This window comes from Phaseolus vulgaris, chromosome 1 (assembly GCF_051622355.1).
Source record: "Phaseolus vulgaris cultivar YP4 chromosome 1, ASM5162235v1, whole genome shotgun sequence".
NCBI lineage: Eukaryota > Viridiplantae > Streptophyta > Magnoliopsida > Fabales > Fabaceae > Phaseolus > Phaseolus vulgaris.
Genome location: NC_143498.1, coordinates 53,584,619 through 53,611,038, shown reverse-complemented (window position 1 = coordinate 53,611,038; position 26,420 = coordinate 53,584,619). Strand labels below are relative to the sequence as shown.

The 26,420-nt window shown below is 32.5% G+C and overlaps 3 protein-coding genes across 16 annotated transcripts; 2 read left to right on the top strand and 1 right to left on the bottom strand.

Annotated features, from left to right (window-relative positions):
* Positions 1-284: 284 nt before the first annotated feature.
* LOC137815108 (autophagy-like protein) lies at positions 285-7,581 on the bottom strand. Of its 4 annotated transcripts, none has more exons than XM_068618150.1 (11): positions 7,226-7,581; positions 6,711-6,753; positions 6,091-6,144; positions 5,552-5,615; positions 3,827-3,883; positions 3,527-3,633; positions 3,375-3,413; positions 2,241-2,329; positions 2,065-2,143; positions 1,000-1,047; positions 285-848 (listed from the first exon to the last, which is right to left on the bottom strand). In XM_068618150.1, exons 1-11 carry the CDS (start codon positions 7,435-7,437, stop codon positions 768-770), a joined length of 873 nt encoding a protein of 290 aa, XP_068474251.1. In that variant the 5' UTR covers positions 7,438-7,581; the 3' UTR covers positions 285-767. The 4 variants fall into 4 exon arrangements, with proteins under 4 accessions (XP_068474251.1, XP_068474253.1, XP_068474252.1 ...); XM_068618152.1 differs by having other exon boundaries at positions 6,697-6,753; positions 7,226-7,565; XM_068618151.2 differs by lacking the exons at positions 2,065-2,143; positions 2,241-2,329 and having other exon boundaries at positions 7,226-7,565.
* A 1,573-nt stretch (positions 7,582-9,154) lies between these two features.
* Positions 9,155-14,313, top strand: LOC137815105 (P-loop containing nucleoside triphosphate hydrolases superfamily protein). Its single transcript, XM_068618146.2, has 11 exons — positions 9,155-9,522; positions 9,933-10,169; positions 10,459-10,719; positions 10,960-11,039; positions 11,127-11,232; positions 11,376-11,489; positions 11,604-11,702; positions 11,808-11,897; positions 12,176-12,282; positions 12,366-12,509; positions 13,474-14,313. The coding sequence occupies exons 1-11, from the start codon at positions 9,259-9,261 to the stop codon at positions 13,736-13,738; spliced, it is 1,767 nt and encodes a 588-aa protein (XP_068474247.1). The 5' UTR covers positions 9,155-9,258; the 3' UTR covers positions 13,739-14,313.
* Positions 14,314-16,453: 2,140 nt separating this feature from the next.
* On the top strand, positions 16,454-24,020 carry ENGASE85A (Glycosyl hydrolase family 85). 11 transcript variants are annotated; one of them, XR_016515201.1, is made up of 12 exons: positions 16,518-17,107; positions 18,135-18,272; positions 18,879-18,988; positions 19,077-19,188; positions 19,280-19,387; positions 20,177-20,289; positions 21,212-21,293; positions 21,560-21,638; positions 21,806-21,886; positions 22,139-22,188; positions 22,599-22,734; positions 23,032-24,020. XR_016515201.1 is itself a non-coding variant. In XM_090294576.1 (12 exons), exons 6-12 carry the CDS (start codon positions 20,208-20,210, stop codon positions 23,770-23,772), a joined length of 1,251 nt encoding a protein of 416 aa, XP_090150702.1. In that variant the 5' UTR covers positions 16,625-17,107; positions 18,135-18,272; positions 18,879-18,988; positions 19,077-19,188; positions 19,284-19,387; positions 20,177-20,207; the 3' UTR covers positions 23,773-24,020. The 11 variants fall into 11 exon arrangements, 9 of the variants coding, with proteins under 9 accessions (XP_090150694.1, XP_068474244.1, XP_090150709.1 ...); XM_090294576.1 differs by having other exon boundaries at positions 16,625-17,107; positions 19,284-19,387; XM_090294568.1 differs by lacking the exon at positions 21,560-21,638 and having other exon boundaries at positions 16,454-17,107; positions 18,135-18,508.
* Positions 24,021-26,420: the final 2,400 nt, after the last annotated feature.

The following is a 26,420-nucleotide window of genomic DNA, read 5'->3' as shown; positions in this document are numbered from 1 at the left end:
CTTCATCTACTATTCTCTATTTTTGGTCAGATTATTATTGGAAAAGCATAGAAATACGAGTAAAAACGAAAACTGAGACCACAAAATTTAGTAAAGAATTTGTTCAAAAGTGTGTTATAAATTGATATTACTTCTTGTCAATAGGTAAACATAACGTGGTGGTATGTACAAAAGCCGAGTATTACAAAAGCCAGCAACGGATAAATAGCATGGAATGACTCAAGACAAGAGATTGATGCTGACCATTGATATACTAGGCCATCTTTGGCAGAAAACTAAGAGCATAAAGGCACACCCAATCCATATTAAATTAAGTAGAAATGCAAGAATGATTACAAAATGAGAAACAAAAAGAATTAATGGTCAAACTAAAAAAAAATAGAAGTTACAATTTCATTCAATTATCTGATTATCAACCAAAGAATGTCTACCAAAATTATTAGATTAGCTCCATTATAATCATCCCTCCTTTCTTTAAGAATTATCCTGACTTTCTTTTTTGTGTTATCTTTTTTTCTTCTTCCTCCTGCTCTTTCTCCTTTTCTTTCAGAGATGATAAAAGAATGTTAAATGCTAAGTTCATGGAGGGACAATCAGAACAAGAATTACAGATTTCTGAGGAATGTTCTATATCAAGGAAGCTCAGAACTGACCAATAGGGCATCTGAAAAGGGTATTTTCTGCAATTGTCTGCAGAATATTTGCCTCGTAGGTATAAGATTATCCGCAAGAATTCACCAGATAAATCCAGAATCGAAAATATAATCTCAGAAGTTCACTGGTGAATAGGAGCTTCGGTAACTTTCAGACGGTCCCTTAAACCTCCTCACCAAAGAAGCACACAGACTCTGCAAAGACAAAGTAGATGCTTAGACTAAAGACGCAACTCCCAACCTTCTTGTACATATATCGTTGAGCTAAAGTTTTAAAAACTCTTTTTTTCTTTCCCTACCGCCTAATTGAAAAGGCTGAGATTGAAGCATTCATGTAGAACAATACCTGTGTTCTCCTAGGCAAGCTGACCCAGAAGTCCAAGTTAGGGATAATCTGAAAAATAGAGTCAAAGAAAAAACGTTTCAGTCCCAAAAGCAGACCCAAAAGGGTGGCTTTAGTGCTCTAAAAGAGTGCCGTGAAGGATTGTCATGAAATTAACATTGTAAAACATCATAAACCATTTAAGAAATAAGTTTACTAACAGAATGAGTGGATGTGATTAACAAGCAAATTCCCACCATTGAAGGGGCAGTAATGAATTTGAGTTTCAGTATGAGATGCAGAAAATTTAGCAATGACATTATTTAAGATACCCATACATAAATAGTAAAGCCCACCATGAACAGAAGTGTTACATTATGCAATGTTGATTCAAAATACCTCAAAGATAATAATTAAATTAAATCAATAAAAAAAGGACAGTAATAACTAACTGAAAAGGGTTTATTTTTCTCTTTTCACTTTCTAGTGAGAAGAGCAAGTATAACGAAACAGTTATGGACTAGTCAGTTCTTACAACTAACATGAAACACAGAAATCTGACATTTTCTAAGATCAACTCTTGTTTAAAATTTATCATTTTAAAAATTATAAGTATGTGCTTTTGGTCCTCAATGAGATGCTACAAACACAGCTTTTGCCAAAAGTAGAGACTAAACAAAAATAAATTTTAAATAAGAGCTTGAAAAAACCATAACTTAGAAAAGACATTTAAGTCTTAAATAAAATGAACATGGATGTACATACTATTAGGACTATGGTAAAGGGGACTTAGATAAGGCAGTTAGGATATTGATTAGTTAGTTAGAAGGCTGATTAGTTAAATGATTAGGAGGACGTAAGAGAAGGGTTTTATTCTAGTGTGTATCATTTGTAAATAGAGTATTATTAGCTCTTTCTGAAGAGGAAACCCTTGGAAGAGAGAGTGCTATCCTAATCCTTGTTCTTTTCATCCTATACATTAAAATCTTTCTTTTCTTTCCTATTCTTCATTATTGGTTCGTAACACATACCCTACCCGGAAAGAGAGTAAAAGATAATTCAACAAAATAAAGGCAGCAGAGAGCGTACATCTACACCACGAATCCCGAGGAAGAAAAATCGGTAAACTATACCAGCCAGGAGATATGCAGCAAAAAGACACAAAACACTGGAATGAGATAAGATGAAACAGGTATTAGTAATTTAGCCAAATCACAGCCCATGGTGATAATTGACAGTCCGAGGAAAGACAGTAAAACCCTTACATGATCAGTAAGGTGCCAAACCACCCCAACCCTCCTCCATGAACATTTACAATGATGGCACAACCAGATGGGTGCTTCAGCTCTATAACCTGCTTGAGAAAATTACTACACTGTAAATAATAGTTGCCTTTGCTTTTAAATTAATATCACCTTCATATTGCCCTATGTTTTCAACTTTTGCCTAGCCATCATTCATATTTTCCAGTTCCATTAGTAGAGATGTATATCAACGCAGGGGAATAAGAGATTGAATTTCTGTCCAATTTTCTTCATTTTGAACAGCAAAAAATTGAAGACATAAGAAAAAGACTCATTATCTTGTGTATTAAAGCTGAGAACTTGTTAGCTTAGCTCTGCTGCTTTTTTGCAAAGTCAATCAATTTTCCTTCCATCTATATTCAACATCTATAGCTTTGAAAAAATGCATTCTGACTGGTAAGGTCTTTGATCTTTTAATTTCACCATTAAAACTCCATTCAACAAGAATACAGAGATAAAATAATATGAGCACATTACAAAACAATAAATGTTTTCACATCATTGAGGGACATGGCAGTTGGTGAAGAAAATAGCTGGAAAAGGAAAATATAAGAAAATATTTCTTGGTACACTTTCAACTGATAAATTAATACACAGAAAAAAGAGAAAGAATGACAGGATGTCTGCAAGGTAAACTAACACCACAATAGTAAATAAAAGGAACTCAACATCAGAGAATATACCACACTGATGGAGCCTGGACAGCAATATCATTTGATAATATTATGAAGATTATACTAGACGAGAAGGAAAATCCAACAAATTCAATCACATTCATTCTAGGAAAGTCCACAATCAACATTTCCTAGATTTTCAATAATTGTCAGTAATTTTCAATTTCCAAGTAAACAAATTAAAAATATATACTACACAAGAACATAATAGAGCTATGATAAATCTGCCTCATAGTATCATATGCAAGGAAGCACTAATTATAAAAGAGATCCAAAATGGGGAGGGTTGGATTGGTGGTAAAAGTGGAAGGGAATGAGGAATAGGTTGTGGTTTGAGTTCCCCGCTAACAAAAAACTAGCATATTAACAATTAACATTTGCCAATTAAAAAAAGAAAAGATATTGAAAATAAAGTACTCACATAATCACAGGCCCCTAATCTCTCCATAGCTTGTGGTCCCTGTAAGTAGAAGATTGATAAATGATACACTCCATCCAATCAGCATCAGAGTCATAATATCTGTTTTAATCTATTAAAAACTTGAAATAAATAAATAAATAAATAAAACCTACCTGCACTCCGTTTAAATTGCAAAGAACAGACACAGCTAGCGAACAGTTGAACTTAGGGCCACTGTTTGACATTTTAACAATGACACCAGTATGGGGATTTTTCTTATCTGCCATTGGAATAGCATTAGAGTCATATTTTCTATTTAAGTTCATACTTAGAAGCATTACTCAAAACCCCTTAAATCAAATTGTGCATAACATACAAAACAGGAGAATAACTGAACCACCACAAATTAGGAAAAGAAAACCATAGACTAAAGAAATTAAGAAAACAGAAACAGATAGGAAAATTGGGCTTACCAATGATATCAACATCTATTTTTGGGCCACGTCCTAAGGTTGTGCATACATGATAACCTGCATTCATCACTCTGTTAGAAGATGAAGATTCTAGCCTACCCAAAATTTCACTCTTAGATGTACAAAATAATTGACTTCAATCGGATATGTACAAAAGGCTTTTAAATGGCTGAGCAAAGTAGAGGGGTAACTCCAAAAATTAACTCTTGACCTACATATGATGAAGGGGGAATATTATTTCAAGCCTAAAAATAATCTCTACTAAAGAACATTGCAGCTCTACTAATTCCATTGTATAGAAGCTGGAACAATGTTAATAATGAAAAAAACTAAGTAGTTCATGTATGAACACATTTTTCTTTCAGATTTTAAGTGTAAGAGTACTCGAATGTAGGTAGAACCAAATGAATTAATAATTAAAATCGGCAGCACAGTAGATTATAGGTTCTTCATATACCAAAAGCAGTCTACAAAAAATGAGAAACAAATGAAAACAATAAGAAAAAATACATGAAATATTTATTAGCAATAAAACCTGTAGAAAAAAGTTTGATGATTCTTTACCTTGTCTGTAAGTCTAATTAGTTATTATGAACAAGTTCAATCATGCTATCACCTAATATAAAAATATTTTAACGTAAATTGAAGCAATTTCATAATCTAAGGTCCTGTAGGGAGGTTGTAAACTTAAATTTTGAAACAAAATTTGTTTGGATAAAAGATGGGTGAAATGGTTTTTAAATCAATTTTAAAACCATTTTAATTCCCTTTTGGAAGCAGTGATTTAAAAAGTTTCCTAATTCTACTTTTTAGAAATCGTCTCATCTGTTTTGGTATTTTCTTCTATCCTTCTCCAACTCTTGTTCATAGTCTCTGCCTCCACTCACTCTCCACCACCAGCTGCTACACCCTAAACCGTCGAGCTTCCCTCCCCATGCCTATCCATCACCTACATCCTCTCTCCTGGCACCCCCACCCCTCACCAACATTTTTCCCTCCCACAACTCTTCTGTTGGCAGTTACTCCCTCCGCACTGACCCCAAAACTTCTGTCTTCTCCACTGCCATGACCCCAATGCCTTTATCCACATTCCCCTCTTTCACCCCATGTTTCTAACTTCCCATTGAATAAAATAAATCAGGAACCATATTGGATGCAGATGGAATATTCTTTTCTGCTATGCTTCACTCCAGATCCTCTAATCACCACCTCATTTGAACAGTCTCACATCTTTTCAGTAAACATTTTAAAGAAAAGTTATAAAATTGACAACATTTTAAACTGGAAAAAGGCAACTACAATAAATGACAAACTCAAACCTGGTTTATGTTTTAAAAAATTGAAATTCATCCCAAATGGAGCCTAAATTGTGTGATGGTGGTGGTAGAATCTATATTTTTAAGCAAAAGAGAATTAACAACAGAAACTAAAAGCAAAAAATGACCTGAACTGCATTTTTACTTAATGACAATCTAAAAAATAAATGCTTCAGACGAAGCAATTATTCTGCAATTGGAGAAATCACACCAAGGTAAAACACCTTCTAGTCATATAATTCATTTCATAACAAGGAACTATCCATGTTACAAGGTACAACAACTAAACAAAGCAGCAGAACTGTCCACTTGACACCACCACTACCACAGGCATAAGCAGTAGACACTGGACTCAATTTATGTACAAAAACAAGTAAATGGGAGAAAACAGATATGTCCGGAATTCTACCTCCAACTTTGTTTGCCACAAGTGCATTGCACTGAGTCCCACAACGATTTGGACCTCCACAATCCTAAAGCACAACAATAGGACAGTCAAATAAGCAGAAAACATTGTATAATTATGGGATAATAAATAATTAAATATATTACATTATTTCTACAGATTCCTGAAATAATTTACTTAGTGCAAATCGCAGCAGGACCTTTGAACGGCCTTAAAATCCTTCCCAATGCCTGTTCCTGCTGCTTTTTATCATTGGTATGAACTAGCTTTTCATCTCAACCTTTAGAAGTAGCATTGCTTATAAGTAACAGTGACCACCAGGTACTAGACTAGACTGATTGCTAATTGCTAGTAAATTAAACTAAATATATCTAAAACTCCTGTGATTTCATTAACTATTCCTTTATAAAACTATAAACTTTATCCAAAAGTATAATTAATTATAAAGTAAGATCAGAATTCATAAATCACAACAAATCATGATTACTGTATGTCAATCAAAATAGAGAAAAAATAGCATCATAGAAAAGAGAGAAACTCACCCAGCAGTCAGCACATACTGGAGGGTCATGATTGAAAACCATTCCATCGCAAAGCTGCTCACACAACCAATGCACAAAATTCAATTCTAAATCAATATGGCGCAAGCTTTAAGCTACTATAAGACCATTGTTGCCAACAAATGTATATGCTGCGTTTTGAAAGTCCATCTATTCATAGCCAGTTCAACTAAAGCGACTGAACTTGCATAGTTACATATAACAAACACCAATTCATTCACTAGTGGACCAAAATGAAGCAAGTTTTTTTACTATTAAACCCATAAATTGGCCTCAATATTATATGGGTTGAACATTTTAGTACCTAAGATTTTAAAAAAAAAACTTTGTTAGTCCCTGATTTTGCAAAATGTCATTCATTTTATCCTCTTCTCCAACATATTTCACTGCCGTTTCTAATAAAAAAAACAAAAGTAAATGACATTTTTAAATTTTCACTCGTTTCTTCAGAGTTAAAGTATCAAAGCCCAAAAAGAAGAACAGATAATATTCTGTGTTTATGCATTATTTCAATGACCATAGACAGCTAAAAAACATTACTGATGGATGGAAACGCTACTAGCCAGAATCCAAAGAAATAAGTGTGACCTGATGGAGCCAACCTGAAACCAAAGTGTGGTCTCGTTTACTGCCACTTTGTAAAATCTACAAGCACCGAAACAAATATGAAAAGAAAACCTTATGTCAGAACTGCATAACTGCCATATCCTACAAAGTAAACATAACTAAAGACAGTAAATCCCCTTTCCCGAATCGTGACTTAAGAACCGACGATACCGCCATTGCCCAATCACAGTAAAACCAGACAATCCAGATACTGACAGTTAAAACATTCCAGAAGACTAAATTCCAAAACTCTGGCAAGCACGTTAAAAAACGCAGAACACGTTTCGGTTATAACATTAACAAACTAATCCCCAAAAACTATTCTAAACCTGAATCAAGAACGAAAAATGATAAAATAATTAATGAAAAATAAAGTATATATATATATATATACTAGCCGGGAAAACGACAGATATAGAAAAGAAGAAAAGTCGGAACAGCGTTAAATCAACGCAACAAAAACACAGATACGGAGAGGGTTAAGGCAAGATCAGGAAGAGAGAGAGTGCACCCGTCTTCGCTGAGGATACCGTGAGGGAAGTTGCGGATGGGAGAAGAGAGGGTGTAATTGTAGAGATGGTCTCCGTCGAGAAAAGAGAATCGGCAAGGTTCGGTGGCGGTGGTGGTGGCAGAGGTGAGGGGTAGAAGAAGCGTGAAGATGATGATGGTGATGATGCGTGGACGCAGCATTGGCATTGCGAAGGTTGAAGGATGAAAACGCATTTTATTTCATTTCATGCTGCATCCTATTGAGTTACTTCAGCAGAAGATAGTGAAGATTGGTTCGAAGAAGCGTGAAATGTGGGGCGAAAGAAGGAACCATCACCCCACTCTTCTTCCCAATTTTACAATCTTACACATAAAAATAATAATATTATTATTAGACTAAATTATATAATTATTTTTTATCTTTTTACGATTTTCTTCGCTCTGCTTCTTTTTCCGTTCTTATTTTTTCAGTTGACCTCATAATCCAACTCCGACAGCATGAGAGAAACTTAATTCGTAAACAATTTAAGCTTTAACATAACTCTTAAACTTGAGAAATGAGATTCGGACTTGTCACTTAAATAATGAATTCGTGTTGGATATTATATATCGGGTTTGATATTTGTATAATAGATATATAACATGGTGAAATGTGTAATTTAAAAATATTTATTGAATTTTTATTAATTTAATATGAAAAATATTAATTTTTTAAAAATTTAAATTTATTGTATAATTTTTTATTATAATTATAAAAACTAGCGGGAACCTATGAAACTCATTATACACTTCTCTTAAATGATGTGTCGGTGTCGGATACTCATATCGAACATCTAAACTCGTATGACACTTGTAGAACACGTATTTGTGAAGTGTCCAATTCAAAAAGTATTTGTTGGATTTCTGATAATTCTAGTACTATTCTAACACAATTTTAAAAAGGAAAAATACATTAATTTTCTAAAAACTCAAACTTATTGTATAAATTTTTATTATGATTATAAAAATAATAAACAAATCTTTTTGAACCAGTCATGAAAAACATTTTTCTGCTCCAAAAAATAATCAGGAACGTACTTGGTACTTGTGAACATAAATCTTTATTGTCAATTTATATAATTCATAATTATATAATATATAGATTCGTGTTCCCGTATCATACATTTTAGATATTATACGTATTTGCGTGTCCGTGTATCATACGTTTTAGATATTATACGTATTTTCGTGTATGTGTTCGTATTATATTAGTGTCTGTGTCAGTTTTTGTGCTACATAGGCGGGAACACAGCATTCGCATTTTTTAGATTTTTTTTTACTGTTATATATACATGTATTTAAATATAAATTTATGTGTATTTGTATGTATAAGAGATATGTTATTCAGTTTTAAGAGATTTGAGGAAGGAGATAAAAAAAATTTAAAAACTGCTCTACATTCAAAACTAGTGCTTCTGATAACTATTACCCATCTCTCCACTCTTCTTAAGTTAGAACAAATAAAATAAAATTAAAAAATTCTTTATTTAATAAAAAAGAATATCAGTTTAAAACAGAAAAGTAATCAGTCTCTCAACTCTCATTTGACAACAAAATAAAATGAACGTATCAATTTCTTTCTACTACTCTCGTGTCAATTAAATCAGAACAAATAAAATAAAATTTTAAAATTAAAAAACTGTTTTATTAATTTCTAAAATTATAAAATGTTCAAATAATCAAAATAAATTAATAAAACAAAATATTAAACAAAAATAAAATAAAAAAATAATTTAGAACAGTTAAAATGGAGAATCTCTATATAAATATAAGTATAGATTTATAAACAACAAAATACATAATACTCTGAGAATATAAATGAGAAGAAATTTAAATTTTGCCAATTATGAATTGTTGTAATGATAAGTACAATGATAGAATATAAGATAAAATTTAAAAATAAAAAATAAAAATATTTTTCTACTTTTTTATTTTGATTAACTCCTTAAACCACCCTAGACAAGAAGAGAGGAAGAAGATTGAACAAAGGCAACGAACACACTGCACGGCGCAGCCATGGATTCCGACTTCCCCAACAAAGCGTTGACGAGCACGCGTTTTTCCGACCTGAATCCGCCACTTTCCGACCCCGTTCTCCAAGCCCTATCACAATCTGGCTTCGACTTCTGCACGCCGGTCCAAGCCGCCACCATTCCTCTGCTCTGCAGCTTTAAGGACGTCGCCGTCGACGCCGCTACCGGTTCCGGAAAAACCCTAGCCTTTGTCGTCCCTCTCGTCGAGATTCTGCGCCGGTCCTGCTCTCATCCCAAGTCTCACCAGGTTCCTCTATACTCTTATTTCGTTGAGCAATGTCCACTGCGTCCTATTATTACTTGAGAATATGTGCATCCTTGAATACAGTGTTGTTGGTTTGCATAGGTATGGAGAAATTGTTGTAGAAAATGTTGAATAGGGTACTGGATTTTAGTCACTGGTGTGTTAATTCCATTGAAGGTTTTAACTGGGGTTGCATTAGTGGCTCTATCGTTATCCTTGATGTTATGAGAAATTGCAGACAAATGTGGCCAATGCGGTCGCAAACTCAGGCTCTAAAAACCTTGATGTTGTGGCCGAAACTGGGGACCTTTTTTTAAAACCTTGGTTTCGGTTTATTTTGTTGGGCTTAACTGTAATTATGTTAATAGCAACAAATAATTAAAATCATCATTATTATGTGTGCATTTGTGTAGGTGCTAGGGATAATTATATCCCCTACAAGGGAGCTTTCGACCCAAATATATCATGTGGCACAACCATTCATTTCGACATTGGTAAATGTTAAGTCCATGCTCCTCGTTGGTGGAGCGGAAGTAAAAGCAGACATAAACAAAATAGAGGAGGAAGGAGCAAACATATTGATCGGCACGCCTGGGAGGTTACATGACATAATGAAGCGGATGGATGTCTTGGATTTTAAAAACCTCGAGGTATGTGTTTCACTCTTAATTTTCATGGATATTTGTTTATATACATATCATACAATGTTTTACTGTAGAAAAATGTTATAGATTTCTTTGGTTTTGCTGACAAAATAATATTTAATTGATACTATTCCGATCTTCTATGTATGCATTAGATGAGAACCACTGATTGTTTACTTCATGCTTTAAAGTTATGATATAGCTGATGTTGGAAGATTGACTGAATAGAATGTTTGATTTTATGTCCCACCTTAATTATTTTAACTGGTTGACGTTATTGGGACTGTGCTCACAGATTTTGATTTTGGATGAGGCTGATAGACTCTTAGATATGGGATTCCAGAAGCAGATAACTGCTATTATATCTCAATTGCCTAAGCTTCGTAGAACTGGTCTATTTTCTGCTACTCAAACTGAGGCTATTGAAGAGCTTTCTAAGGCGGGACTGAGGAACCCTGTGAGGGTTGAAGTTCGAGCAGAAACTAAATCAGAAAATGATCCTTCGTCATCAAAACAGCCAGAGTCTTCGAAAACACCTTCAGGACTTCACATTGAGGTAAGGCTTATGTGGTGTGCACTAGTGCTTCTGATTAGATGTAACTTGCTATCCAATGATTTCATTTTCTCACCTTACTAGCGGAATCACTTCAATATTGTCTGGTAATTTAGCAGTGGTTCTCTCTTACATTTTTACTTGAATCCATGGAATAAATTTCATGTACTGCTAATAGATTCCTAACATAGCTTATGTTTATCCTTTGATTATATTCATCCTCTCATCCTTTTGAGTATGCAGTACATGGAATGCGAGGCAGATAAGAAGCCATCACAGCTAATAGATATTCTTATTAAAAACCGCTCAAGAAAAATTATAATGTGAGATAAGTGTTGTTAATTAATGATGTGATTTTTGCAGTAGAAGAGTATTTCATTGTACTCAACATCATTGTGACTCTAATGCAGATATTTCATGACTTGTGCTTGTGTTGATTATTGGGGAGTTGTCCTTCCTGGTCTTTCTCTTTTGAAAGGTTTCTCCTTGATTCCCCTACATGGAAAGATGAAGCAGGTAGAGTTTTAGGTGTTAGCATTTTTCAATTTTGAAACAGAATGTTCTATAAATTGGCATTGTTTTTCTTATTTCCCATTATGTCGTCAGTGTTTTACTGTTTCTTTATATACTTAATATTTTTTATTTATTTTTCCATCTAGTCTGCCAGGGAGAAAGCACTAGCAACATTTACATCCCTTTCAAATGGAATTCTGCTATGTACGGATGTTGCTGCACGTGGACTTGACATACCAGGTGTTGATTGTATAGTGCAGGTATATATGCCTCTGTGACCTTGTGGATGATACTGTCTATTGACTATATGCGTCTGTCTGTTTCATCTTCTTTAGTTCTCTCTTTCTCTTGGTTGCTAAAGTTTTCTTGTGCAGTATGATCCCCCTCAAGATCCAAATGTTTTTGTACATAGAGTTGGTCGAACTGCTCGGCTGGGAAAACAGGGTCATGCTGTTGTCTTCTTATTACCAAAGGTTTGGTCACAAGTATATTCATGTTTCAATGCTTTTGATAATCTATGCAGGATTCTTCAAAATTGTCCTTTTGTAATGTAATCTATATTCTATACAAATGTGTAGGAGGAATCTTATGTAGAATTCTTGCGTATAAGAAGAATTCCTCTCCAAGAGAGAATATGTTCTGATGGTGCATTCGATGTTATTCCTGAGGTTTGCCCTAGGCCTTTATCATCTTAATTTTTTGTTTTTCCACAATATTAATAGATTAAACAAATTAGTTAGTGGAAATAAAATTCCCTTGTACAACACCATACCAAAACCGATGCTACCTAGGCTGATGCTGATTTTCCCCATTCACTTGTAAAAGTTTTGTTTGGATTGATTGTTTTGGTAAACATGGTTACCAGTCCAATATTTATCAAATTGCAAATTATACATGAAAAAATAACGCTTTCCAATAAAACCACTATTAATCAAACTTTCTTCAGATTCGTTCTGCTGCCAAAAAAGATCGCGATATCATGGAGAAAGGAATTAAGGCTTTTGTCTCTTACATCCGTGCTTATAAAGAGCATCACTGCTCCTATATTTTAAGGTGAGTAACATTAATTTATAATGTTACTTTCACTTTATAGTGAAACATCATCATTATCAAACTAATTATTCTCACTCTTACAGGTGGAAAGAACTTGAAATTGGCAAATTGGCCATGGGACATGGCTTATTACAACTTCCTTCAATGCCAGAGGTAAAACATCATTCACTTTCCACTGACGGATTTGAACCAGTTGAAGATGTCAATTTCCAGGACATTAAGTACAGGTAAAAACATTTTCATAATTCATGCATAACTTTTCTAGTTCTAGGATAAAAGCATTGTCAAGAACCATTTCTCTCCAAAAAAGCACATTAAGTACAGGTAAAAACATTTTCATAATTCATGCATAACTTTTCTAGTTCTAGGATAAAAGCATTGTCAAGAACCATTTCTCTCCAAAAAAGCGTCAACTGCTAGGTGAAAGCTTATGAATGGCTTAATCATGTCTAACATGCCACGTAAACCTTTTGGGCTTCAAGCAAAAGGCCAGACCACTTGTCCTTGTGCTGAAATTATCATTTTTATTTTGAAGAATGGAGATAGCATGTGTCAAACTCTCTTTCCTGGACTCTTGGTCAAGAGTCTCTCAAATACCATGTCAAGAGCCTCTGTTCCCAAAAAGATCATGTTGATAGGTTCAGACTCATGAATGGTTTTATATCTAATAAGAATCGATTGTACCAATGCTATTATAGGGAATGAAAACCATATATAGATCTTACTTTATTGTAATACTTTTATATTGTGGCAATTGAATGAGTATCTCAATGTGGTTTATATTATTTGGAGCTTTCTAATGTGGAAGACTGAAGTTGGAACAGTATAAAATTTCAATAGTTTGGTCTTGAGAGTAATCACATGTTTTATAAAATTATAATAAACTTGATTGTATGATTATAGTTCAATGTTTTGCATTATAATTCGAATTGAGCCTGAGCTTTGTTTTTCTTTAAGCTTCTTCCTAATTTTTATTTGAATTATTTAGTGGAAATTGATAACTCATTTTAATATACTTTTGAAGACGAGAGGGGTCTGAACCCATTCTTTTATTTACTTATTTTCATGTTCATCTATACCAAGGGATTATCCAGTTCCCCTTTTATGATGATAGAATGCTTCCAATTAATCTTTTGTCATGTAAGATTTACAACTTACTTTAATACGTATGGCTTAACTTGAATAATATAGGGATAAATCACGGGAGAAACAAAGGAAGAAGAACCTGCTAGCAAAGAAAGAAGCCAAAGAGAAAGAGCCGAAACCTAAAAAACCGAAGAAAACTCCAGATGCTGCTGTCATGCGGAAGAAAACAGCTCGACAGAGACGTGCTCGGCAGACAATAGAAGACGAGGAGGAGTTGATGCAAGAATACCGATTGTTGAAGAAATTGAAGAAAGGGACCATAGACGAGAATGAATATGCCAAGTTGACAGGCACTGAGGAATTACTTTGAAAGTAAAGTGTGCATGCCTGATTGTGCTGTTCTGGGTATGGTATCATGGTTGGTGTTGTAAAGGTAATTCATTCAGTAAGGAATGGCAATTCCAATCACCACAATTTTGATTAGTAAATTACGACATCCTTGCCTTGTTGTTCTGTCGGCATCCTTTGAAAAATCTAAAAACAAATACATCTTTCACTAGAAATGGAGTTTGAAGAGTTCAGAGGATCGAATTCCATTTGGTTGTTGTTGCTACAGCCATGAATGAAGCCTTCGACAGTGAACTGAAATGCATTTACAGATTATCATACATGGAAAACGGTGACAGTGCAGAGATTTGTGGCGAGGTACCATATCATGGATGAGAGGGCCTTTTATCTGAATTAAGGTTATGAAAAGCATGAAGATTAATATTATACAAAATCGTTTGCCCTAATTAGTCTTTAGTATTTACATACATATTGATAATGTTTTAGGTCTTTGTAACATTCATCATGAACATCTTTTGGGAGAAAAAAAAGTAGAATTAGTTTCTTAGCAAACTGAAATAACTAATTTATATTTATATGATTTCTCTTATCTTTTTATTTTTGTAAGGCCATGGCCTGATCCGATTATTGGTAATTTATGGTTGTTACGAATCTAGTGTAATCTTATAATACAAATTATGAGATTTTAATCAATTAGTTTTAATCACTTATAATACAAACTATGAGATTTTAATCAATTAATTTTAATCATTTAATTAAGACTGAATTATGACTAGTATATATTAGTAAATTATGACTATAAATGAAGAAGTTAGGATTTGGTCCATATGTAATACTCTACGGGAAGAATAGTCTACTAATATATACTAGTAAAGAATAATCTACTAATATATACTAGTAAAGGAAGAATAATCTAATACATACTAATAAAGGAAGAATAATCTAATACATATATAATGTAACACTCTAAGAATAATTTACTAATATATACTAGGAAGAATAATCTAATACAAACTAGTAAATGGTACAATTATTTTGTACCATTTCGAATGTTTTAGGTTAGAAGTTATTTATACTCTTGTTTGGAAAATTTTTAATTTGATTACAAGTTAACTTTAATTTATAAAAAAGTTAAATTCATTTATTTCTGGTTTGTCTTTGCCGACATGAAGAATTTGAAGCAAGAGTACAAAGCACTAAGGAGGTGAAGTCAGCAAAGATAAGAGGCAAGTTTTCAAATGACGAAGTCACCGACTGATCAAGATTCAAAACTTCAAAGTAACATCATAAATATCTCTCTACACCGATAAAAAACAGAGCACAAAATTCTTTCCCATTGAACTTTTTTGCCCGTCTAAATCACGTTGATGATAATCAAAGTAAAGCACCAGGGTCGTGACCCCACCAAGATTTATAGCACCATCGTCTTCCCTAACATGAAATTACTAGGAAACTTCTGAATTGAATTACACTTAATGTTCTCCACTAATGTGCGTAAAGTGAATCATCTTAATTTTGCTTTACACTTCCCCATTTGATATCAAAATTCGGAATTCAAAAAACACTTTTTTTCAAGTAGCCTTGCTAAAAAATATCTTCATAGCGAGTTACATGCACACACTCACATTTCACTATTTAACTAATGATAAGGCATTGATGATTTCGACAGAATTTGGTGCACATGCGAGGTTCTCGCAGTCGCACGTTGCATGATATTATATAACTTTTTTGCATTACAGAGTACTGAAGTTCACGTGAACTATATTTTCTTTACAATAAAAAAAGGATTTTGATGTCTGTAAATTAATTTTTATTTCAAATTCATAATTACAGACAAAATTTGCAATATTAACCAATCTGAAGAAAAATTACTTTCTTTTGAGGCCCTTTGACTCTAGTTAAACTGTGGCAATCTAAAAGATTGATTAGGAGAATAAATCGTGAACAAAAGAGCAAAAGAAAATGTGAGAGAGGAATAAAACAAATTGAAGCAATGGCTGGAAGCAAATATTTTTCTATTATCCATTCTGAAAACGTGGATTAAAAACAAATAAGTTCCATGAAATTAAGATTACTCAAAATGTAAAGTGAAAGCAAGTTAATAATTGCATAATAAAAAATGAGAGCAATTTCAGCACTTCGAAATTAAAATGAAGCAAACAAATGAAATGTAAAGAATGGTGCATGTGGTGAATTTAAATACTATAACAATAACTTGGACAACGAATTAAAGTGAGAAGAAGTAAACAACTTTAAATGTAAAATGCTAGGAAATTATAGTGCTGAAAAGTAAAAACCTATATTCCAGATTATTTTTTGGAGCGGAAATATGCTTTTAATGACTGATTAACAATGATTTGTTTCTTAGTTTTATAATATAATAACAATTTATACAATAAAATTTAAATTTTGATAAAATTAATATATTTTTCCTTTTTAAAATTGTGTTAGAATCGTATTAAAATTGTCAAAAATCTAACAAATACTTTTTGAATTGGACACTTCACGGGAGTGTCAGTGTCCGACACGAGTATCGAACACCAACACGCTATTTAAAAGAAGTATCCGAACTTCATATAATTTTTCCATTACAAAAATTGTGTTCCATTATAAAAAGTATTTTAATAAATTAAGAAAAGAATATATTTAAATTATCATTAATCTCAAATTTAAATTATCATTAATCTCAAATTTATTGTATGTAAGTATATTGATGATACCACAAAAGACTATATTTGTTTTCTTTCTCCAATCAAATATTATTTTCTTTCTCCAATAATCAAAGAGATAAACGTGAAGTGAATGGTTGAGTTTAAGAAGCATTATTTATTTTGCCTAGGAAAAAGTGAAGTGAAGGTGAATGCTTAAGCTTGGTTTTAATGGTGGGATGATTCATCAGCTTCTGGTTGTCTATATAAACCGCCAATTCTTGATCAAAGTTCGACACATCCTACGCTCCTTTGTTGCAGCAGTTCAGACATCCTACGATTTCGTCTCCATGGCCAATCCCAAATCCGAGTCAGTGTCGGAACCCTCAGTTTCAGAACCTCCACGGACGCAACCCTCTGTGCCCATTTCCTACCCAATAAAAACCCTCGAGGAGTTGGAGTCTCGCTCCTATTTCGACTCCTTTCACTACCCTTTCAACAGGGCCTCGGTTCCCATTCTCAATGGAGATTCTTCTTCATTGCCCCAGAGACGCAGATTGCTTGTGTGCCATGACATGGCTGGAGGCTACTTGGATGACAAGTGGATTCAAGGTGGCACAAACCCCGACGCTTATGCCATTTGGCATTGGCACTTGATCGATGTCTTTGTCTACTTTTCACACAGTCTCGTTACTCTTCCTCCTCCCTCCTGGACTAACACTGCTCATCGCCACGGTGTTAAGGTACTTTCTCTGACACCTTTCTGGCTTTGCCTGAACACAAGTGTTACATATTTTATGTTTGTGTGGCCTTAGAATTTGCCTTATACGACCCAAGTAGCCAGATAGGTCCAAAACTATCACTGATCACTAAAAATAGGTTCTTACACTGTCTTAGAATTTGGGATTACGTTTAACTCAATTCATGGTACTACCCAATAACATGTGCTCTTATAGCTACATCCATAGTCACTATACGGCTTTGATGTTATCTTTTAGTTATTGGGTTTATGTCTAATTCAATAGTGAACGGTGTACTAATTTATATATTATAGCATGAACTTATTTTTAGTCGAAGTGGCATCGCCAACACTATCTTTGAATTTTGCCTTTGATGAACAAAAATGATAACGTTTTTAAGTTTGTTACAACTCTTGGAATTTGGATTTGGGTCTAACTCTTCATGATATGAACTGATAATGAATGACATAATAGATCTAACAACCATAACTACGATAAGATCTAATACAATATTAGAAAATGAGTTTCTATAGTGAATGACCTAATAGGTCTAACAACAATCGCTAGGTAGTTATAATAGCTATATTGGAATTTGAATTTCAATAATAGATGACCTAATAGGTCTACAAAAGTCACTAGAAAGTTCTAATACCATATTAAAATTTGAATTTAAATTTAACTCAACCCTAAAATCTGGTAGCTCATGAAATGAGTGTTAACCCCACCTATGTTTCCACTCAACTTGGGATTTCTTTCAGTGGTTATATAAAAGTATGATCAATAATATAACCTCACATATAGATTTTAAAGTTTTGAAAGACTGTTTCCTCCATTTATTTGCTTATATGGATGGCTTTTTAGTTTGAATCATTTGATAACTTTAAACTTCTTTTCTGGTTCTTTAATTGGAGCTTAGATTTGTGGCATTTTGAGTTTCTTGCTTGCTTGGAGATGTTTTTGACATTATTTCTTATGCTTTAATTAGAAAATAGATTATTCTTTGGCTGTACTTGTTGCTTAAATATTTCAGGTGTTGGGGACTTTCATTAGTGAATGGGATGAGGGAAGGGCTGTCTGTGATACACTGCTTTCAACGAAGGAAACTGCACATATGTATGCAGAACGTCTTGCAGAGCTTGCCGCTGATTTAGGTTTTGATGGGTGGCTAGTAAGTAATTCATTAATCACTTTGTGCTTATTAGTTTTATATTCATGTCAAATACTCTATTTGAATTTTGTATAATTTAATTAAATTGATATTTGATTTCCATTCACTTCCTTTTGTGAGTGATAAGTGAACTGTTGACCTGCACTACCAGTGCATCAGATGCTCCAAATGCATGTACATTCGAAATTTTATAGACCAGAATGATTTAGTTCAGGCTCTTATGTTGAAGGTGCAAGGTATTTCATGTAAATATTGCTCTGATTGGTGTAGGAATAATTCTCCAAGAAAATAACGGTGGATAGTAATATGTAGAGATTTTTCTTGAACAACTGTGGTTTTTTTAAAACTCAAGTTTGTTACATCTACAGTTTTTAGAAGAGAAATGTAACATTGGAAGTATTATTAGCAGCCTCGTAACAAATACAAATTTAGACATTTACTGAATATTCTCAATGAATTGACATTAAGAAGTAAATCATATTTAGATGGTTTATGCATATTTATACTAAAAACCAAAACCAATATGTAGCTATTTTTCTCATGCTTTACAGCCTTGTATTTCTCATATTCTTGACAATTATTCATACTAGGAGCATTTAAATGCAGATAAATATGGAAGTGAATTTGGATCAAGGTCAAATTCCTAATTTGAAAGAGTTTGTAGACCATTTATCACTAACAATGCATTCTTCTGTGCCTGGATCGTTAGTACTATGGTAAGTATTAGTAGATAAGTCAGCAAATTTTTTTATTGCAGTTGGTTGTGCCAAATGTTTACTTTGATGTGTTTTCTTGGTTCTGTAGGTATGACAGTGTTACAGTTGATGGTAAATTGAATTGGCAAGATCAACTAAATGAACAAAATAAGCCGTTCTTTGATATATGTGATGGAATATTCGTGAACTATACATGGAAGGTATTGTTTATCTTCCCCTGGCATGCTGGTGCAACACTAATGTTCGATCAATCATCATTTCCCTTAGTTAATTGTAATGTTTACCACGTAGGAAGACTATCCAAGGCTCTCTGCTGCTGTTGCCAGTGAGCGGAAGTTTGATGTGTACATGGGAATCGATGTATTTGGAAGGAACACATATGGTGGTGGACAGTGGAATGTAAGTGGTTTGTGATATACAGTCTGCTCTCCCAAATTTGAACCTCTTTGGGAATAAATTTTGAATTGTCCTGAGGGGAACTTATCTCAGAAACTGAGCTGAGCATGCTAATTTGACCTTTAATGGATATCATAGGTGATCTGCATGCTTTATTTCACTTTAAGCTTAGTACACGGTCTTTCTCCAGTGTTTCACTTTTTATTAGACCTGTCTTCAAATAAGTAAAAGAAAAACTCTTGCAAACAACAGCAACAACAAAAAAAAAACTATTCATTTCAACAAATTAATTACTTCTCATTTTGGTTGCTAGACTATGAAATACATCATGTTCTTCAAATTCAATCTCATTGCAAGGATTAAATATGGTTTTGCACAATATTCTAGACATTTCAACCATCGGAATGCTTTGGTTTCATTTTGGTTATTGCAGAACATATAGCAGATGCACTTTAATCATAAAGTAATAACTGCCTTCAAAGAAGCTTCTTATTACATGCAGAACCCCTTCCTTTGCTGAAGCAACCAATTTTCCTTTTAATAGATATTATTTACTACAAAGATAACTATGACATGTTTTTGTTTTCATACTGCATTGTATTTGAAATCTGTTTATGAAAAAAATTGCTGTTGAATTTTTTGTGGGACAAACTTTACAAATTGAGCTGCCAAATAAGCTTGGACAAGCGAAATATGTGACTGGTAAAGTGAATATGATATCTGTCTTCCCTTTTCTTGGTAATAATCTCTATTTTGCTTCTGGTTCTTTCTTTATTCTCATGGATATCTCAGGTAAATGTTGCTCTTGATTTACTAAGAAAGAATGATGTCTCTGCTGCAATATTTGCTCCTGGATGGGTCTATGAGACAAAGCAAGCACCAGATTTTGAAACTGCTCAGAATAGGTAATTTAGGTACCTGTTTTGCAATGCCCAAAAAATTATTGCACTTTTTCTTTACAAGGTTAACTGAGTCAATAATTTTGAGAAAAAAAATCTAGTGGTAGAAGTGACCAACATTGTATATACAGAAAGAACATGAAGCAGAGCATGCCACAAAATCTGGAGACGCAATAAAAAATAATGATGAATTCAATCCATCTCTACAATTCTAAATATCTATAAGGATCTTTTTGAAATGTAAGAATATAAATTATGGTTGCTCCAGAAATTGCACTTCAAAGGTTTTGATTTCATTCTGATGGCATCTGCAAGCTTAAAATTTTATGTACTAAATTCAGACAAAACCTGTCCTTTGGCTGTTCTATTCTCTTTGTGATTAATAACATAATATATATGGATGATCTACCTGATTTTCTTTGCTAAAATTTATCGTATAGCCTTGTATTTATAACACTCTAGATTATATTTCTTCCCGATCACTCTCAGAAAGTAAATATAAAATTTGTTATGTTTTGTTAATTTAAGAATTCAAGATTTTGCACAATATGTTTCTTGTCATTTGAAACGACCATAAACTATATTTTGAGTAACTTCGGTTTCAAGTTTGTTAGTTCATTGATTCCCCCGAGATAACCTTATTTTTATAAAATTGGTACTTCTTGGAGTCTGATCATTTTTCTCTTTGAACTTCATGAAGTCACGTATTACAAAATTCACGAAAGCAGAAATATTTTAGAAACAAGTTTTATACTATAATTCTTATTGCCTCGTAAATTCTAAAATATTCCATGCATTTTTACATGGGGTTTGGTGGTGGGTGCAAATTACATGGTCAAACTTTCTTTTTGTATTAATGATGGAGATCAAATCAAACCTTAATTTCTTACTCAGATACCAGCATTATTGCCCTGCTCTGTTATTGCAGTTGGTGGGGTCTTGTGGAAAAGTCATGGGGAGTACTGCGAAATTTTCCTGGACAATTACCATTCTACACTAATTTTGATCAGGTTAACAATTGCAATTCTTGTCCCCTTTGTATTCTTTTATCCTTGTCTAAGGAAATATTCTTTTGTCTTTGTGCATTTGGAATCTGCTTTTTCCAGTACATTCTGATTAAAACTTTGAAGATATTTTTTGCACATTTCATGCAACAAGATTTATTTTTAATTTAATTTCAGTGAAACAGATTCTAAGACTAATTTGTGAATCGCAAGAGGCTGATGGTGGGTAGACTTTATTTATTTTTCCTTAAAGACACTTTAGCTCAGTGCAGATCAAACTGGCAAGGAAGAGGTGAACTGGTGAACAACCCAAAATCTAGCATGGAACCTCCATTAAATATTTTTCTGCAGGTTATCTTAAAAGCCTAAACAAGACCTCAGCAATCTTCCAAAATAAATAAATAAATAACCTTATCAATTTTCTTTAGCTCTTACTTTAGATCAAATAGTTGTTTAACCTTGTATTTCAAATGTTGGCATTCTATCTCTAAAATGTATAATATCTTTGTTACTTTCAGGGGCGTGGTTACCATATTTCAGTTGATGGTGACAATGTATCAGATACTGCTTGGTGCAACATTTCTAGCCAAGGTTTCCAGGTATGAGTCTGTCGGGTGATCATTCTTATTGTTGGCTCAACTATTAACTGTATGGATCGTTGATTTGATGACCTATAAAAGATTAGATGCCCCTTTTTGAATTTTTATTGTCATTGACTCATTTCTAATATTGGGGGCTAATTTTAAATTTCATCGATATATTAACTGGAAACAAAGTTTAGTTTAACATTTTGAATTTGTGATACTTGGTTGAAGAGCTTTTTGGAATCTAACTCAAATATTTGTGTGCAGCCACAAATTAAGCTTGTCGATCCTGCAAATTCAATTCAAGTTTCTGTAGAGTAAGTGATGGTACTTATCTAGCATATTAATATGTTCCTGTAACTGGGAACTGTAACAGAATATTACATCTTTCAAAGTAAATATTCTATAACAACGGATGGCTCAACTGAACAATTTGTGTGTGAAAGTGCGGGTAAAGAAAATTCATCGTAAGAATAATTTTACTTATTGAATCAGAAGATTTCTCGTAGTTAGAAATGTGATTTATTACTAATCTTTAATTATTTTGCCTTCCCTTGAAACTTCTTTATCAATAAAGTGTGAAAACCTAAAGTCATTTTGTCAGTTTAGTTTTACTCTTCTATGTTATACTGAAACCTTACATAATGTTGAACGTCTTTCTTTGCTATTCTTCCATTTAGTTCTAGTTCTGACATGATCTGATGTATGACTTGCCGTCAAATTACAGCTTGAAGGAAGCATCATATAGTGGAGGGGGAAACATTACATTCAAAGGATCCCTCGAAGACAAAACTTACTTTGAGAGCAAAATCTTTCAAGGAGGGTTTCTTTTGAGCGAGTTGCCTGTTCACTTTATGTATACTGTAAGTTTTGACTTCTTTATCATTATTGCTAAACAAACTGCACTTCAATCTGTTTTAAAGAATGCCATCATACTCATAACCTGGAATAACCACCAATGTATCAGTTTGATTCAATTCTTAGTGCAAATCATTGTCTTCCTTTGTGAACTAAACCTGGTTATAAATTTGAGGCAAGGAGAATTAGAGTATGTTATCTTGACAAGTGGTTAAATGTACAGTCAAATTGACTGGAATGATATGTATGTACTATCCTATCTGAATGCTCTTTTTCACACATGAATTTAATGACTAATGCAGGTGAAATCAGATGGCAATTCTTCATTGGGACTTAAGCTCCAGTTCACCTCCACTGGCGGTGACAGAAGAGCATCTGTGCTTCTGGCATCCCGGGCAGTGAATCACTTTTCAAACAAGTTCAGCAAAGTGATCATGACTCGTGAACGTAAGGGACTTTCCTCTGGATGGGTTATAAATGAAGGTGTAATTGCAATGAATGGATACACTTTAACAGAAATCGATGCAGTGTGCTATAGATCAGATTCTTCAGTCAATGAAATAAGATGGCAACACAGATCAAATGACAATGATGGAACTTTGGCTTCCCCATCCGATTATTTTGCAGTTCTTGGACATATCACAATCAAGACTTCGGGCTATAGGTCAGATTTTCCTGTGTCTTCTTCCTGGCTATTTGATGGCACTTGCATAAAATGGACATCAGACCCCCAGGGTTCAAAGACCCTTGATGTTAAAATTTCTTGGAAGTTAAAAAATGAGAATAACTATCAATTTCTAAAGTTCAACGTTTACTTGGTAAAATTATCAAAACAAGCAGGTGGCAATCCAGGTACAGCATCAGAGGATGATGTAAAAGAGTACCTTGGAGTAGCACATGTAAGCTCTTTCTATGTTTCTGACCTCAAAGTTCCTTCAGACACTTCTACTCTCAAATTTATAATACAAGTCTGTGGTATAGATGGGACAATTCAGGAATTAGACGAGTCTCCATATTATGAATTGGAGGTTGAAGGTCCTTAAATTGTCATTAAAATGTAACACTATTTCTCCAAAGGAAGCCTAAATTGTCATTAGAATGTCATGTTGTGACACTATTTCCTCAATAAAGGAAGACACAAAGTTGTCATTAGAATGTATCACTGTAAAATTATTCTCCAATAAGGAAAGATCCAAAATTGTCATTCAAATGTTACATTAGAATTGAACATTTCAATTAAAACTTCTGTATAAAGATGTTTTACCTAGTAAACCCTTCCTTCTTAGATTCATGCTCAACATACAAGTAACATGACCAAAATAGAAGCTTAATTTACATGGATGAAACTATTTCGAGTAACTTTTGGACATCCTTGTACCAATGTAAAGTTAAATGTTTTACTTTTTTATAGTATAAAAAAATATTATCCTCTTATTGTCTATTTGTATGTGTATCAAAGTTAAAAATTTAATTTCAGAGCCACTTCCTACTAGTTGTTCAGATATAAGGTTTGGTCTTGGTTTTTTTTTCTTTCAAAAGTGCTTTTAAATTTAAAAACTTGCTTATAATTTTTATAATAATTAGATAAGTTTCAAATATTATATTAAAAATTAGTGTTTATTCATAAGTTAAAAATATTCATTTCAAACAATGTATGATCAAAACTATTTCTCACCAATAATTGGAGATATTTTCTTGAGGTGTAAAGTTTAAATTACTTATTTGTTTGTTCATATTGAATGAATTATCACTGGTTGTTCAATGAGATGATTATCCATATGCATAGCCATAATTGAACACTGCAACATTATCTGGTAGGTACGTTAAAATGTTTCAGTTCTTTTAACAAAACAGCTTTGACTTATTCACATGGTGATGTGGAAAATTTAGTATCGATAATTGCATAGTCAAGTTCATTTTTTATCACTAAATAAATCAACTTTATGTATATTATTCTTTTCAGTGAAAAAAAAATATATTAAATATTTTAAAAAATGAATACAGTTGTAAGTTTTCTTTCATTTAGAATATCATGTTCTACAACTTTTAATTCGTAATTTTTTTTAAAGATTTTTATAGAATTAAAATAATAAAGTCAATATAAACACTTAATTCATTGTTGTAGGAATCGAAGTTTATGTTTATAATTATAAGAGAATCAGCATTTAAAGTAAAGAATCGTAGGCAAAAAACATAATATATTTTTTTGTCATTTTATAATTTTATGATAAAAAAAAACTTTTAAATCTGTAAAAGAGAAAATTAAAGAGAAATATGAGCGAAATATGAAAAAAATTATTAAAAACTAAGCCAATAAACTTAATTGCAAAGTATTGGAAAATGTAGATAAAGTAAACAATGTAAATAAACTTAAATCGATGTAAAGAAATTAAAAGGAAATATAAAGAAATACAAAAATGTAAATAGTCAAAGCAATAAAATGTCTCAATAGTAAGTAAAGATAAATTAGCGAAAATATAAATTAAGATAAATGTAAAGAAATCAAATATAAAGCAAAGCAGAAAAATATAAAGAATTAAAAATGATGATATCATTTAAATATAAGTAAAATATATAAAGAAACATATGAAGACAAACATTAAAATAACATGTACATAATTTCTATTTACATATTGGTATCTTGGTAAACTGAGTATGGTTCAAACTCTTAACAAGTATAAATAATAATCTACCTTTTAAATTAGATACAAAAATAAAGATAAGTATCTACATTTCACCATTGTTTTTTATTTGTTTCTTTTTCATTGTTTATTTTGTTTATAATTTACTTTAATATTTAAATGATTTTTATTTGGTGTATTTTTTTTTAAAATGTATGTAATTAGATTGCCTGAAATTCAACAGGTTGCAGAGTTAATTTTGTTGTGATATATGTTAATTTGTTTGGTTTGGAAGTATTATCCTATTCCTCGAGCCCTCAAAAGGAAAACCGGGTTCCCACAATCACTTTCTTTGTCTACACAAAATTACAGAATTTCAGATTCATAAACAACAGAGACAGGGACATGGGTTTGTCTTGTTATGTATTTTAACTTATTATCAAAATCAATGCTCTCTTCATTTTCCATCTTTTGACTTACCACAACCTTCTCTCTCCCACTCAACTCTCTATTTGCAAAATGTTCTCATTTATGCTTTCTAGGTTATCAAAATTTACTTCTAAATTTTCAACTATTGTTTTATACCTATTTCATTCACACCTACTTTATACAATTATTATAAATGACAAGGAAATTATAGCGAAGGTCATATTAATAAGAAGTGATAACTATAACTAAAAGATTAACTATTTTTTAGTTTTTGTTTTATCTTTAAAGGTAGACAAATAAAAAAAAATAAGAGAATGTCATTATTTTCAGAAATTAAAAGTTTTATCATTGTTAAACTAAAGATCTCTTTGTTTACCGTGCAAACAACAGCGTGATTTTATATATGACAATATATAAAAGAAATTACATTTATATCTGTTGAGATTATATGAAATGAAACACATTAAATAAAATAAACTCTAATATTATAGGAATCTGTCCCAATTTTAATAAATAATATTTAATTTTTTAAATTGGATATATGAACGATGATGAGTATGTATATATGTATTTTGTTTCCGTCAAAATACCTATTTCAATTTGTATATTCGTCTTTCGTTTTAAATTATTAAAATATCTTT

What these genes read in the sequence shown, in the direction of transcription:
- LOC137815108 (XM_068618150.1), bottom strand. Translation starts at nt 7,437, where the DNA reads ATGCGTTTTCATCCTTCAACCTTCGCAATGCCAATGCTGCGTCCACGC. An exon ending in CAGTATGTGCTGACTGCTGG is followed by an intron (nt 5,616 to 6,090) that starts GTGAGTTTCTCT and finishes GTTGTGCTTTAG; the next exon opens with GATTGTGGAGGTCCAAATCG. An exon ending in TCGGGATTCGTGGTGTAGAT is followed by an intron (nt 1,048 to 2,064) that starts GTACGCTCTCTG and finishes TCTATTTTTCAG; the next exon opens with ATTATCCCTAACTTGGACTT.
- LOC137815105 (XM_068618146.2), top strand. Translation starts at nt 9,259, where the DNA reads ATGGATTCCGACTTCCCCAACAAAGCGTTGACGAGCACGCGTTTTTCC. An exon ending in CTTCAGGACTTCACATTGAG is followed by an intron (nt 10,720 to 10,959) that starts GTAAGGCTTATG and finishes TTGAGTATGCAG; the next exon opens with TACATGGAATGCGAGGCAGA. An exon ending in TTCCAGGACATTAAGTACAG is followed by an intron (nt 12,510 to 13,473) that starts GTAAAAACATTT and finishes TGAATAATATAG; the next exon opens with GGATAAATCACGGGAGAAAC.
- ENGASE85A (XM_068618143.2), top strand. Translation starts at nt 16,577, where the DNA reads ATGCTTAAGCTTGGTTTTAATGGTGGGATGATTCATCAGCTTCTGGTT. An exon ending in CCTGGATCGTTAGTACTATG is followed by an intron (nt 18,989 to 19,076) that starts GTAAGTATTAGT and finishes TTGGTTCTGTAG; the next exon opens with GTATGACAGTGTTACAGTTG. An exon ending in TTTCTAGCCAAGGTTTCCAG is followed by an intron (nt 21,887 to 22,138) that starts GTATGAGTCTGT and finishes ATTTGTGTGCAG; the next exon opens with CCACAAATTAAGCTTGTCGA.